Genomic DNA, 14,899 nt, shown 5'->3' on the forward strand with positions numbered 1-14,899 from the left:
GGGAGAGGTTGATATGAGGGAGTTGATGTGTGGATATATGTGTGCATGTGTGCGAGAGGGTGAGGTTGGGGATATTACTTAAACTGTGTGTGTGTGTGTGTGTGTGTGTGTGTGTGTGTGTGTGTGTGTGTGTGTGGGGTGACATAGAAGCTTCAGGATCACTTGCCAGAGACCCACCCAAAACATTTCCTCTTCTACTTCTTTTTTTTCCGCTTTTTAAACAATGCAATGTACAAGTAGCAGTGGAGCTGGGGGGGATCTCAATGGTGCTCTTCTCACCTGCTGACATCCATCAATTGAGCCACATGACGATGATTTCTATCACAGCGGGACTGAAAACACACAGCTCTGTGAACTCTGACCCGAAGTCCTGACAGGTGGCGAAATGTGAGTAAAATGTGCGTGACTCACTCTCACTGTCTCATCACATCCATCTCACGCTCAAGCCCCAAACAGCACTCTTCCTTCCTGCGTCTCCGTGCAGGATGATCAGCCCTCTTTAAATGTTTTCTTGTTATTTGCGCCTTAAAATAAATTTAAAATTTTTGTGTTTTGTGTTTCCAATTTCCTGATTTCTTCCCGCCCACCGCCCCTGAACAAACAAACAAACTCCGTGTCACGGTGAAAACCAGCTTGAAGTTTCTGGTAGAAATCCAAGCGCTGACCTCACGCGCAGATCTGTGGCTCATTCTGCCAAAAACGGGTACCCACCCGCCACCAACATAACACCCACACCCTTAAGTGGCACCAGGCCAATACAACTTTGGGGCCAGCTTGTAGGATCCCAGCCTGGCTGCACCGTCACCACGGCCCACTCTCTCAGAGGGGGTTCAACTAAACCGCGGCGGGGGAGTTGCAAATGAACAATTACGTGAATCCAAAAAAGAAAAAAACATGAAATGAAAAATTCCTCCATATATTCATCTTCCAAATCATGTTTATAGAAAGCAGACCAACGCTGTACTATGACTTTAGTGAAAATCCGTAGAATAATTTCCCCACAATATAAACATCTAGGCTTTCAAGCACATTTTAAATAATCGATTCTTAATGATTCGTAATGGTTTCGCCCTCGTCTAGAAAAGTAAATAAAAGGGAACACTCAAGAGCAACTTCTTCGAATGAACACTTTCCATTTTCCACTTACATTGCATCAGTAAAATCACAACAGGAAGATACAGGGACGTCCCCATCATTATCGTCCCCAACTCTGCCTGGAGTCTCGTCTTCGGAGGAAGGAGCGAGGAGGCAGATCTCGAGCCTCGGCTTTGTTGTTCACTTGTTCGCAACTCCCAGATAATTCATCCGGCATCCAGGGAATAAACTGATCTCCCGGGAGGGTGTGTGAGCGCGCGTGTCAAGCAACCGGACCGACCCGGCGCTCAGCTCCTGGCACGAGAAACAGACGAGCGTGAAGTCGCAACTTCTGCACGGAGCAGTCAGCGAGATCGACGTCCCGGCTGAAAAGTGCGGTGAGCAATGGCGAGCAGCCTCTGTCACTGTCAGAGAGACGCGAATGGATGCTCTCTGTTCTCGCTGGGCGGCTGGTTGAGATTGAGGTGGAGGGAGAAAGGGAGGGAGGGCGGAGTGAGCTCTGATGAGCAGAGCGGCGGAGCGCCGAGAGCGCAGCGCCGTGTCCAAGACGCGCACTGCACTGCCAAGTGGCCACATAGCGGTGGTGTGGCAGCAAAGGTGTGGTCGCCTTAATACCGAACCCCGAGGGAGACCTGCGAGTTATGTTGAACTTTGAGGCCCACTCCACGTAGAAACACACACATATTACAGTTTCTTCCTTCAATGTTGGAGACAAGTTTGTTAGAAACAGTCAAAATCAATATGGAGTATTTAAACAGTTTTGATGTTACCAGGTTGCTCAAAAATCTCTTTGGTTTCAGTAATCATGAAACAGGTGATCTGTCGGAGCAGAGGACGCACACTGAGATGCAACACTACGAATTAGGAGTTAACAGAAGAACTGTAAAGGTCTGAAATCGTTTGCGTTTTTATGAAAGGAGGGGTGCCAAACATAAGGCCCGGGGCACAGAATAGGCCCAGCAAAGACTCCAATTTGGCCCACCTGATGAACATTGTGTGTAGATTTTGAACTTTAAACGGTAGATTTTACAGCTAGCTTTTCTTAATGATAAGCACCATACTACGCCAAAGCAATTAAGTCATGGATAAACAGAAAAATGACAGAAAAGAACAGCAATGTCTGTTTTTTTGTTGTTGTTGTTTTTGTTTTGTTTTTTTACAGTATGTCCACAGTACAAAAACAAACCCCAAGATTTTCTGTAAATTAATTAAAACCAATTTGGGTTTAAAGACCAGAAAGTTGGCGTCATTAAAACTGTGCCGGGCACCTTCAAGGTTCAAAAACAGTAATGTATTTCAGCTTTTCCACCATAACAGAAAACGAGTTGTTGGGCAAAGAATTTTCTTTCAAGTTATTCATTCGTCAACTCTGAAAATCTCCCTGTGTTTTGTGAGTATGAGCTCATGATTTCACTTGGATTTCACATGAGGTCTCGTAAGTGGTTCTGAAAGTGATCCTGTCCAATTATGCTTTTGCTCATGATTTTGTATAGGATGGATTTAAATAATAACGAGTGTTTAACAGAGAAAAAAAAGCACTGACATTTAAAGTATGGTGCAATCAAAAGCTTATTTAAGCAAAGTAATTCTCATTAAACCTGAAATGCATGACAATAGTTTTTTTCCTCAATAGAAAGCTGAATGCTGATTATATCCAGAGAAAGACGGGTTATTACTCATCAGCAGAGCATTGATTCCTCAACAATTACTCAACAAGAGATTCAGCGAGGCACGCAGATTGCATTACAGACCTTTTGAACAAATGGAGAACAGAAGGACATAAATTAATTTGTCAGGATGCATTATTTCACAGTATTTTTGTAGTTATTCAATTTTAATCATCTGTGCAGCACCAGTTCCTAAACACCTCTAAAGTGCTGCAGGAGAGGGGAATTCAGGTCATCAGGGCACCGAGTCAAACATCTCAACTGGGACTGAATCTGAGGCATGTGTGTTTGGGTGTGTCTCACACACTGTCAGGGTGTTTTTGGGTGGGTGGGGGTAGCAGCAGGATGCTTGAGATGGGACAACAGCTGCATAGTTTGCAGCTTTTCTGGCCAGAGACTTTGCGCAATCTTACATTGTTTCCAATCCAATTTTGGAAAAGTTGAATGTTACTGAGAAACAAACATAATAATTTGACCAGAAATGGGTGTTTGTTTCTGTTTTATGGTTCCTGGCATTCACTTTTAATCTCAAATGATCTAAAGACACCCAAAGAAGGGATCAATTTTCCATGTCACTGGAAGCCATTAAACATAAGACATACTTTATGTATCCCAGATATGGGAACTTTACCAGAACTAATCAATAAACAGATGTTAAACAAGATGTAGCCAGTGTTTTAAAGAGTGTACACTGTAAAATGTGGTGTGCCAGAAAAATACAGTGAAATAACAGAACTTTACCATCACCGAAAAACAAAGACATTTTATTTAAACATGGAATTTTTTTTCTTGTTTTGGAAAATAGTCCTGTAGCTTTAAGTTTACACAGTATATATATATATCAGTTCGGTTCAGTACGCATATGTATGAACAATACAAAATTTGTAATTTATTTTATCAACTTTCCTTCTGAAGATGCTGTCTGTGTTGAGAGCTCAGTGAATCTGCGTTTGACTACTCCGCCTAGGCTGCACTGTCAAGCGCAGATCCACCAAGCCACAAGCTAGCAAGACAGAAGCTAAGCTGGTTGCAACATGGCAAATTGAACCTCCCCCACCCTCATTCAGATCTGGCGTTTGGAATTATTTTGGTTTTCATGTGACGTATGACCCTGAAGGTAAGCGAGTCATGGACTAAAGTAAAACAGTATGTTGGATGTGCCATGCAATGCTCAATTACATGGGTGGGAGCTAGTGTGTTAGCGCAGTTAGCTCGTTAACGTGTTGGCCGTCCAGCCCCATGCACGGGGCGATCGGCGGTAGCTCGTTAACGGAGATTTGCCGTGTTGTGGCGTTAAGGTCATTTCAACGAGATTAACCTGAAAGCACTAGTGGGAACACAACGAATATGACTGCACATTTACGCCGACATCATCCTAGTGCAAAGACAAGTGGAAGCAGACAAAAAACAACAAGCATGCTACTAACTTTAGCCGAGTCATTTAGACAGCTGTTAGCACATGATTCTCCTTATGCTGCTGAGAATATAGCCCAGAAGAAGCGGATAGTATAGCTTTTATTTTGGAAAGAGACATTTCTCTGTAATAAACTCTCTTTTCCAAAGATGAGTGATTCCTCAATCAGATACAGGGCTCGCAATATCGCTAGCCCGACGTCCTGGGGCTAGCGATTTTTTCAGTCGGGCTACCAAAATCTATCTCTTCCCTGCCCGTCGGGCTATTGTAGGAAAAATATATGTCAATGCTTTTGCATTCTTTCAGAAATATAGCTGGGTAATTATGTCATTGGCATCGGTGAGCCACTGTCAATATGTGACATATTGAAATCGCGTTTGAATTTGCGCTTGTTTTTTTGCTTTCACTTTGCAATCGTGCGAACTGTGTATAGAGAGCGACAGCACTGATCTGTGAGTGATGATAATTTGCGCACCAATTCCTCTGACATCGTCTTATTAATCGTTAGCTTACTATGCAAACATGACAAGTGAAATCTCCCGCAGCTTAAACATGTGAGAGGTTGATCGCGCAGAGAATCGCTGAGCTTATGTGAGTGCCTGTGTAAAAGCAGCAGGATATATATTTCACTATGATGACCTGGATGACTGAGAACCTTCACAGACAGATATATATTTTAGTTCTGCTGAGCCAAATAAGACAGGTCAGGGTGAAGAAGTGACAGCCAAAGAAAAGCTTACCACAAAACGGAGAAGTTATGACAAATCAGACTATGAGGCAAAAAGAAAGTGCAGCTTTATGGTTTCATGGACAAAAGAACTTCTGTGGCTGCAATATGACGAGCTAAATAACCAGGGCTGCACATAAGTGGTCCGCAGGTGCGCATTCGCTGTCAAAATAAAAAACAGGCACAAGGGTTAGGGTTAAATTTAAAAACTGTACTTTTGAGTTAAAATATATATTTATAATTTTAATAAATGACAAATTAAAAAGGCGTGAACATTTTTTTGTATCGAAAAAATATCGAACCGTGACACCAAAGTATCGAACCGAACCGAACCGTGAATTTTGTGTATCGTTGCACCCCTAAAATATAAATATATATATATATATATATATATATATATATATATTTTTTTTTTTATTTATTTTATTAATGGCGTTTACATGTGTAAAAATGATAAACCTAATACCTAATATTATGATAAAATACTGCTACAATAAACTCAACGAGGCTTAAACTTGCTACAGTCACCATTTGGGTTTATTATATAGTAAGATGACAATTTTAGAAGGTTGCCACACCCACAGTGCTGTTTGAACTTTTTCCACACTGACCCCTTGTAAGTGTCCCTCTGTGTAAAGTCCGTCAAGCATCCCTCAGATTTGACAGTTAACTCGCATTGAACGATCCAAGTCTGTAATTTCACAGGCAATTAACATTTATTGTTCAATCTCATTAAACTTATGCATGCCTTAAGAATAAATCTTTAGATTTTTTATTATTCCTTCTCCATAACGTCAGTTTTATGGTTTATTTGAAAATAAACAGCACAATTATAAAATACAGTCTGTGAAATTACACTAATTATAATTGTTAACTGTGTTTTGACAGCTTACTAATATTTGCAGATGTTTTATACATTATAAACACCAAACTTTCTGTGAGAAATGTCAATTTTGTTTATTCCGTTTTTTTCTCCCCATTTTGCAATTTTACTGATAATTTATTTACAGCTATGTGTATCGAACTTAACGGACAGAATGTTTCATTGCAGATTCTTTTAATTTTAAAGCATAAAGGAATGTTTTTACTTTAAAGTATCGAACACTGTAGATTTCAGGCTAAAATTGCAACTTCTCAAAAAATGTGTTGTTGTCGAATGTGTCAATTTGCCAGGAATCAAGAAGGAGAAAAAAAAAAAAAGGGAAACGATGCTGCCTCATGACTCAAATCCTCAGGCTTGCTCACACATGCCAAATGCACTCAGAGGATTGAGAGCCACCTGTTTGCCAAGTGATAGACGCAACAGATGCACTGTTGCCTGACCTCTGGCCAATTTACACATGTACGCATGCACGCACACAGCTTTTGTTTTTAAGGAAAACTGCTGATACAAGAACAAACGCACCCACCCACAATCACGACTGTTAATCACACCGAATACAAAGGCTACTGCGTTTTGCGCAACAATACTGCCGTTCGTTTCAATTTGCAGCAATATTAAATAAGAAAATAAATAAATGCAAGAGATTTCTCACGTGTTTTTATACATTTATTGAACAAATGATCTAATCAGTTAAAGTGTTTACGTGGAAGGTTACAGAGGTGGTTAGTGGCTGGCTGGAAGTTGAGGTGAGTTGGGAGGAGATGGTGGAGCTGCTACTTCAGGACCCGGCACATCCACCTGTGTAGAAAACAAAAACGTGAAAACAGAGAGAAGAGAAACTAACATTCCCAGACCGTTACATTCCCTCTCCATCCTACTTTCATCAGAAATAAGCTAAAATATCTTTTTGCATATATTTTTAAAAAGAAAGCTTCCGTAGTGGTGGTAGTGGGTTGTGGGGGCATGATGCCCACCGTGGGGGGAAATTTGGAAGAATCTTTTTGCAGTGTGGGCGGTGGTGTTTTGGCCAGCTGGAGGCAGACAGGGGACATGCCTCCCTACTGCCTGCAGCCGGCTCACAAAACGCATCCGCCCACGTCTCGCTGTTTTTATAAACCTGTTCCTGGAGAGTCCGTAGGCTGGCACATACTGGGGGTGAACCAAATAACACTAATCTTTCAACTTAATGATGTAACAAATTACGCCTGTCAAAAAGGCCAGACAATTTGACATCAGTGCAAGATTCAGAGGCTTCATGAGCCTTCTGAGAAATAACCAAAAAGTGTGCATTTTAAAAGAAAAACCTTCGTGTAATCCCAGCGAATGAACCTTAACAAGTCCATTTAGATAACTGAAGTTTCTCTCTCTGTTGTCTAGATGTACGGCGGGTTTTAGTATTGAACATGTCATCTATTTTCTAAGTAAATATATTTCTAAAGCTGCTATTAACATGAAATTCTCACTGGCTGTTGGCAGCAACTTATCCAATCCACACACACAAAGAAATCAAACCATAGAGGTCCAAAAGCACCACGCCAACAGTGAAGTTTGAAGGTGGGGACATCATGGTGCAGGGCTGTTTTTCAGCATATGGCACTTCCTTCATATAATTAGAGCAAGAATGAACGGACAAATTAAAATCTGCTTCCATCTACCAGGATGACGAAGATGAAACGAGGGTGGACATTTCAGGGAGAACATGCTCCCAAACACAGCCAAGGAAACTCTCAGAGAAAGAAAATAAAGCCAATCATCGGACCCGAATCCAGCTGATGATCTACAGAAAGAACTTAAGCTAAAGAAGGAACCCATGTAAGCCTGTTTGTGTGGAAGAACGGGCCAAAAGCTGTCATCACCATCTATCTTTGATTTCTTTGCATGTGTGGCTTGGGCGGGTTGTTGCTGACATCTGGTGAGGATTTCATCTCAACAGCACCCTAGAAATATATTTACTTAGAAAATTGGTGACGTGTTCAATATTTCTTTTACCAGCTGCATGTCTATCAGAGAGAGAGAGCTGTTGCAATTCCAAGCCCCCCACTTCATACCAGCATTATGATTTGCAAAACGGTGCAGAAGAATCACCTAAAGCCAAAGGACGCTGCGGGTCATTTTTAAAGACATACTGCCATGTTGAGCAAACACAACATCTGTAATCCTCAAACGCTGCAATTTAAACTGCGATCGATCGTCACGGTAAATGTTGTAATTTAGAAAATTGTTTTGGTAGTCTGACATCATCTGATGAAATGCTGCTTTGACTTAAAACAGCTGAACAGTGAACACGAGTCACGAACATGGTGACTTTCACCATAAAGACCGATCTACACTTCACAATATGATGTCAGGCACCAGAATGGTGACGATGCTAACAGAGTTACTGCTATCTATTCCTTTAACCTGCCAGATTCATAATAATTGATCATTAATAATCACACTTAAAGGCACAGGCTGAAATAAAAACACACGAACCTGGATTTGAAGCATTGCAGTGAATCCAGCCATTGTTTAACTGTTTAATAGTGAAGGTTTTTTCTCAGCAGTTTTTCCCTCCACATTAAGGAAAGACAGCTTTATTTCAAAGAGCTGAGCATGACAAGAACAGCCAGCCTCGGGCTGCTTAAAAGGAATGAAAAACACTCATGTGGTCTTAAAATGACGTCTGTTTGCCTCTGCAGGCTGCAGAAGAGAAGGAGAAGAGGTGCATTTGGCATGTCTGCCTGCATATGCTTTCTTATGGTGCAACATAGCTGTCCTTCAGAGATCTTCTAGGCCTCTTTCACTTTATAGCTCTTCCACTGATTAGCGGTAGCGACGTTCTGATAACACGGGACAAACGGGACAGAGCGGCTGCCCTTCGTACACCTCGTGTGCACGACAAACACGGCATGCATTAGAAGGTTGGCTGATAATATATAACAGTGACCTCCAAGACTATAAAACTGATGTGCAGCCTCTCCTGGAGGAGGTCAGCATGCTAATCCTGCGCTCTTAAAAACTCCATAAATATATGATCCAAATATTTCACAATTTTAATATCAATCCAACTCAGGTCTTCAGACTTTTGTTCTTAAAAGTGCCATTTTCAATTCCCCGAGTATCCCATCTCTGTGTATAAAATGTAGGCCATGGAGCACAGTATATCATCAGTTGCCAAATTAAGTGCGTCTATTAATGAGTACATCTTTTTTTTTTTTTTTTTACGCAATCAGTGATGCACCGAGGATGCCAGAAAGGCTGCAGCGAAATCTATTTCGCCTAGATGGCTCCATCCAAAATTAACTCATAACCTAGTTTGAATTTGCAGAATTGATGCGTCTATCTTTCAGCGCTCGAGTCAAGCTCGGTTATGCAGACGGAGCGGATTCACCTTTCGCATCAATCCAGGCGTCTAGAAGTAGAGCCTTGAACATGCAGAGATTTAAAAATATTTTTCCCTCGGATCTTCACTCGGCGTTTGTTTTTGATGTCGACTTCAGAAAGCAGCCTTTGTCCTTCATGAGGAGGATGAGACCTGCCTTTTCCTTGAGATTACAGCCCGCGATACTTCCTGTCTCGGTTTTTGCCAACATAATAATGCACGGTAATAAAAACAGAGTGCTAAATCCTAACCTCTGGCTACTGGACAAATACTCAACACCGTCCAGACATTAAGAGTTCTCTCTGGGCTGGTTTCAGTTCTTCAGAGCTAAAAAACAGAGACATTTGCTGTTCTTTTCTCAAACATATTTTTATTAGATTGAAGCACATTTGCTGTTCTTACCAGTTTCTCTGCCCGTTGCCTCAGTTTCCTCCAGACTGTGTGGTGAGCCTGCAGAGAGAGGAAAACGTGACTTGGAGGCACATGTAGACACAATAAAGTGCTTTTTATACATCACACAATTCTTGGCAATTGTGCATGAAAAACTGTTGTAACAGATGGACAATCAAGTGCCATTTGATTAGCTTTTGTTCCACTGCTGCAACGCTTTTAAGGATATTAAAACAGAAAAACATGGACAATAAAGCCTTTATTTAATGTGGGCTGGACTGCTTTACATCACTTTTACAGTCCTAACAATCAAAGCACTAAAACATGTATGAAGTTTACAATCATATGTCTCTCAACCTGCCAGTGTCCTTAGTATGTGCGAAGATACTGGAAGAAATTATGCAATTAAAAAATGGATAACTGGTTCCTATATATACAGCTTATACTAAACACACTTTCTCACCTGAAGCTGCAGAGGCAGGGAGAGGCCCTGTGCTCGACGATGGAGGCCCCAGGATCCCTGTCCCAGGCTGTGGAGGGCCGTCACCTCATACTGGGAGCACAGGCCTGTTCTGGCCACCAGGGGGCCCCCACTCAGGAGTACATGGTCGCCACATCTACCAAAACGGGTACATGGTTGAGTTCAGGTAAGTGCAGGAATAATGAAAGATTCTACTCTGCCCGTCATGCAGTGCAATAAGGAAAGTTTCAGTCTACTGGTGTTTGCTCAGTGTCCAAATACTGTTACACATATTTGCTAAATGCAGAAGCACAGCCTGCAAAGTCAAAGGAGACGCAAATTCATAAACTCTAACTAAAGTTAGGATACCTGTCTCGAGTTTAATACCAACTTCAGTGCCAAATAGTTCTCTTAGTTTAAGTGACTGCTCTTAAAGGTGGTCCCGCTCTTGATATGTTACTGCATATGAGATATGCCGATATCTGGATGTTGTGTTTTCTTTCTTGAACTGTGCGTCAGTTGTATCTGTTCGTTTATTTGAGCATGCATTGGTTGCGTTGTGTGCTGCTCTCTTGGCCAGGTCTCTCTTTTTGTACTTTAAATGCAGTGTCACCTGTAGAGCATCACTGTGCCTTTGGGATTTTGAGATGCTTTCTGTTCCACTTCTTCCTGCTTACACCTGCCGGAGTAGGAGAAAATACAACAAATAAAGCATTTAAACCTAAATGAGTCGTGAAAGGAGGTACGTGGAAGTGTCAGCTGTCTACACAGCTGAGCAGTACTCAGATGCCAGTCTACCTGCTGTGTGAGAAAGCCTCCAGTGCCACAGAGGGCGCCACTTCCAGAGGCTCCCAGGCCAGGTCTTGGTGGATGAGCTGCTGGGCTCCTCTGGTCAAAGAGCGTAATGACTCCTGAAAAGAAACAGACAGTAAAACATCAGCTGATTTTTGAATGGAAAATCTCATTAAAGAGAAACTTAACATTAGCCGGATGTCACTACTTCTTACAGTAAAAACTACAACCTGCCTGAACAGTTGTAGGTTTTTCTAGAGTCACAGGGCTTTTTCCAGTCGGGCTACCAAAATCTAACTCAGCCCTGCCCGTCGGGCTACCAAAATCTAACTCAGCCCTGCCCGTTGGGCTACCAAAATCTAACTCAGCCCTGCCCGTCGGGCTATCATAGAAAGGAAAAATATATGTCAATGCTTTTGCATTCTTTCGCAAATGTAGCTGGGTAAGTATGTAATTAGCATTGAAGAGCCACTGTCAATGTCTCAATGTCACATGTTTGAATTTGCGCTTGTTTTTTGCTTTCACTTTCACTGTGCGTATAGAGAGCGGCAGTATTGGTGAGTCACAGATTAATTGCGCACCAATTCCTCTGACATCGTCTTATCACTCATTAGCTCACTATTCAAACATGACAAGTGAAATCTCTCGCAAACTTGAACATGTGATACAGGCTGACTGCACAGAGAATCACTGACCGTGATGTGTGTGTGTGTATAAAAACATGGATTTATGCAGGTATTTTAGTTCTGCAGAGCCAAATAAGACAGGTCAGGATGAAGAAGGGGCAGCCAAAGAAAAGCTTACCACAAAACAAATCAGACTATGAGGCAAAAAGAAAGCGCAGCTTTTTTTGGTTTCATGGACAAAAGAATTTCTGTGGCTGGAATATGACGAGCTAAATAACATAATGTTCTGCCGGGTGTGTCGTGAGTTTCCCTCGATATCTGCGTCGACAAGCGCCTTTGTTACTGGGACCAGTAATTTTAAGAAAGACCCATCAGAACCCATGAGAAATGCAAGAAATGCATTATTGCCCAGTCTGCAATATCTTTCCCGGAACAAACACCAATTGCAAAAACATACTAAAAATAAACAAAGCACAACAAGAAGTCCTGAAAAAGCTGTTTAGAACAGCAAACTATGTTGCACAGAGTGAACTACCATTAGCAAAATTTAGCCGTCTTTGCAAACTTCAAAAAGCAAATGTTGTAGATCTTGGTTCCACTTACCTCTTACCCGGGACTTCAGTGGAAATTTGAGATTCAGGATCTGAAGTTGTTTCCTTTACAATATTATGCATTAAACTATAATATTGTAAAGGAAACAAAACATCAATCAGAAAATTGTTCTCTTTTTTTTTTTTCGGGCTACTTAAATTTATTTTGGGCTACCAAAAACTGAAGAGAGCCTGCCAGGGATTTTGAAATTTTGCGAGCCCTGAGTTGTATTCAAGAGGCCATGAGTAGCTGCCACTGCAGTAAAACAGATGAATATTCACCATCTAGGTAAACAGAAATGATGTCGGCAGCGAGTGCAGTGGCGTAATAGAGCGTTGGACCATACACGCACCTCAGAGGGAGTCCATGAGTCGAGCTGGGGGTCGAGCACCACGTCACAGCAGAAGGCCCCAGAGAGGACTGCAGGGAAATACAAAGTCAGCACAGCAGAAGCAGAAATGTCAAAGCAACATTTTCACTTAAAAAAATGCTTAAATATCAAATATCAATTTTGTCACATACATCATTAACTAAACACTACCTTGTTTTTTTAATTATTTAACATCAGTCAACAAAGACCAGGTCAAACATCAAAACACTCGAGGTCAAACTTCTGAAGACACATACTCGGGGTCAGGGTAAACAGTGGTTTTCTACCTGGCACTTCCCGTGTGCTGAGCAGCTCCACAGTATAATCATCCTTGAAGGCGGTCTCCAGCACCTGACCCAGCAGGGCAGCGCAGGAACGCCAGTACGCCTGAGCACAAGACAAGAGGACAGGACTAACACTCAAGTATTCACTTATTCTACAAACTGGCTTCCACGTCTTTACTGGACTTGCAGCTCTGATGTTCTGTTGTCAACAATATTTTCTTTTCTCAAATAAAAGGTGTGATCCTTCAGCAGCAAGCTGAATTTATGAGAGAACGTTTGTCTGTTAAAGTACCTCGTTGACCAGTGTGGGGTCGTTGTCTTTAAACGTGAGCAGAGTGAGTGAGCAGGAGTGGGTGAGGGGCTGGTGGAGAGGCCATGGTTCTCCGTCCACAAGAGCCAGAGCTGAGTTTGTCACATGATGCTCCGTCAGATCTGAGAGTGACAGAGCGTTTGTTTGGAGTGTAACAACACGTTATTAACACGTGCAACTGAAGCTTACGGTGGAGAATTTATAATCGGTTTGTTCTTTTCACTCACGTCTGGCGCAGCTCAGCGGGGTGGACATTCCTTTGTTCATGACGAGCAGCGCACCGTCCAGCCCGGGGCCCTGCATGGACACCTCGATCTTCTCGATGCGGGGGTACAGAGCTCTCTGCCTGGCCTGCTCTCTGGAGAAGACGGCGTTACGCTGACTGCGTACCTCAGCCAGAGATGGACGCTGAGCTGCCACAGCGGATGCAAAGCCTGTGGATGGGCAGGATGGATGGAAAGAAGAACTTAAAGGAAACCAGAGTGTAAACGATCCTGTAATGTGAGGAAGTTGAACACACGACGTACAGGTAGCAGGTCTGCCGTTAATGGTTAATTGAAGTGAATTATCTATGTTATCTATATGTTGTAATTTATATTTTATTTCAGAGGCTCTTTCGATGTCGAAGATTGCCGACTCCTGCTTTAGACCTTTATACAAATATTTATTGTACAATTATTTAAGGAAACAAAAGCTAAGAAGTAGACTTTTTTCATCATCATCATTATTATTCGTCTGCTGTACCCAACCGTGACTCCAAAACAGAGTTTTAGAAATTTGTACCGTTATACACCCGCGCACATACAAGGCGCTTTATTAGGTACACCTGCTGTCACTGAGCTGGACCTCCTTTCACCGGAAAAACTACTATGTACTTAACCTGTTCCAACACATCCCAAAGCTGCTCTAACATTTCTTGCGGTGACCCTCCTGTTTCCAGTACTTTCTCTTTACAATATAAAACCGTAAAAAATATCATATTTTATTGTATTACTTACTTCTATGACAATTAAATCCAGCTTTAAAGGAGCATTACTGCAGCTTACAGCTGTCACAAGCCTGACCAGCTACATATGCTAGTGCTACACGGATAACAACTGGTACTCACGTCGCTGGAAAACTCGACATACGGTCCTGCTCGCCATTTTCACGACTGTTCCTACAGCCACGCAATTTTTTTTATTTTTTTTTTACCGCAAACAGATAAATGTCTTTTACAAACGTCTATGGTTGAAGGACGCCATGCCTGACTCGTGTGCAGCGCATATTTAGGTCCGTAGAGGAACTGATGTTTTCGGAAGCTAAAGTTCCACGTGTAAAACGACACGCGGTTTTAGCTTACGACAGCAGGTGTCGCTGCTGGCAGTAGTTTCAAAGAAGCTAGTGTAATTTTGTATTAAGCCAGTCAAGAAAATATATCGTATACTGTGATATTTTTACAGGCACTGTTCCTAACATATGGTGTCTAAGATGTATTTCAGCATCACTTCAGCTTCCATACCTTTCTAAGTGCTGAAAGACTTTTCCTCTTATTCTGATTGGAGGGAATCCAAAGTTATGATCCTGAATCTGGAGTCTCACATGCCCCCTTAGTTTCATCCTCTTAATGGACTCTAATGGCACTCCAAATTTGACAAATGCCCGCTGGATTTTTCAGGACCAGAATCTGCAGTAAGCGTTGGCACTAATGGCAACCGGCAGGGGCAGTAGCACAAGGACGACCAGCCAGGGGAACGCAGACGCAGGACCAAAACATCATAAATCATCTCGACGCAGGCCAAGGCAGTGCCAGATTACTGCTAAAGAGCAAAGCTGAAAGGCGGCTATGTTTTCTCAATGAGTGCAAATCTTATGACCTCTGGAGGTTAACATGAAAGGAGAGCGGTAACTTCAAAGACTGGGGAGGGGAAAAAAAAAAAACAAAGGCAT

At 42.1% G+C, this 14,899-nt stretch overlaps 2 protein-coding genes across 3 annotated transcripts in view; both read right to left on the reverse strand.

Annotated features, from left to right (window-relative positions):
* The window catches only part of jam2a (junctional adhesion molecule 2a), a 22,876-nt gene extending 21,304 nt beyond the window's left edge, over positions 1-1,572 (reverse strand). For both annotated transcript variants that reach the window (XM_082524334.1, XM_082524333.1), the window contains exon 1: positions 1,148-1,572. In XM_082524334.1, coding sequence (XP_082380460.1) covers positions 1,148-1,196 — 49 coding nt within the window. In that variant the 5' untranslated portion in view covers positions 1,197-1,572. The remainder of the gene's footprint in view (positions 1-1,147) is intronic.
* Positions 1,573-6,439: 4,867 nt separating this feature from the next.
* mrpl39 (mitochondrial ribosomal protein L39) lies at positions 6,440-14,266 on the reverse strand. The gene is made up of 10 exons (XM_082525707.1): positions 14,079-14,266; positions 13,198-13,404; positions 12,953-13,092; positions 12,664-12,763; positions 12,359-12,426; positions 10,796-10,908; positions 10,611-10,676; positions 10,001-10,154; positions 9,550-9,597; positions 6,440-6,584 (listed from the first exon to the last, which is right to left on the reverse strand). The coding sequence occupies exons 1-10, from the start codon at positions 14,113-14,115 to the stop codon at positions 6,510-6,512; spliced, it is 1,008 nt and encodes a 335-aa protein (XP_082381833.1). The 5' UTR covers positions 14,116-14,266; the 3' UTR covers positions 6,440-6,509.
* Between the last annotated feature and the right edge of the window lie 633 nt (positions 14,267-14,899).

This window comes from Aulonocara stuartgranti, assembly GCF_965226115.1.
Source record: "Aulonocara stuartgranti genome assembly, chromosome: 23".
Classification (NCBI taxonomy): domain Eukaryota; kingdom Metazoa; phylum Chordata; class Actinopteri; order Cichliformes; family Cichlidae; genus Aulonocara; species Aulonocara stuartgranti.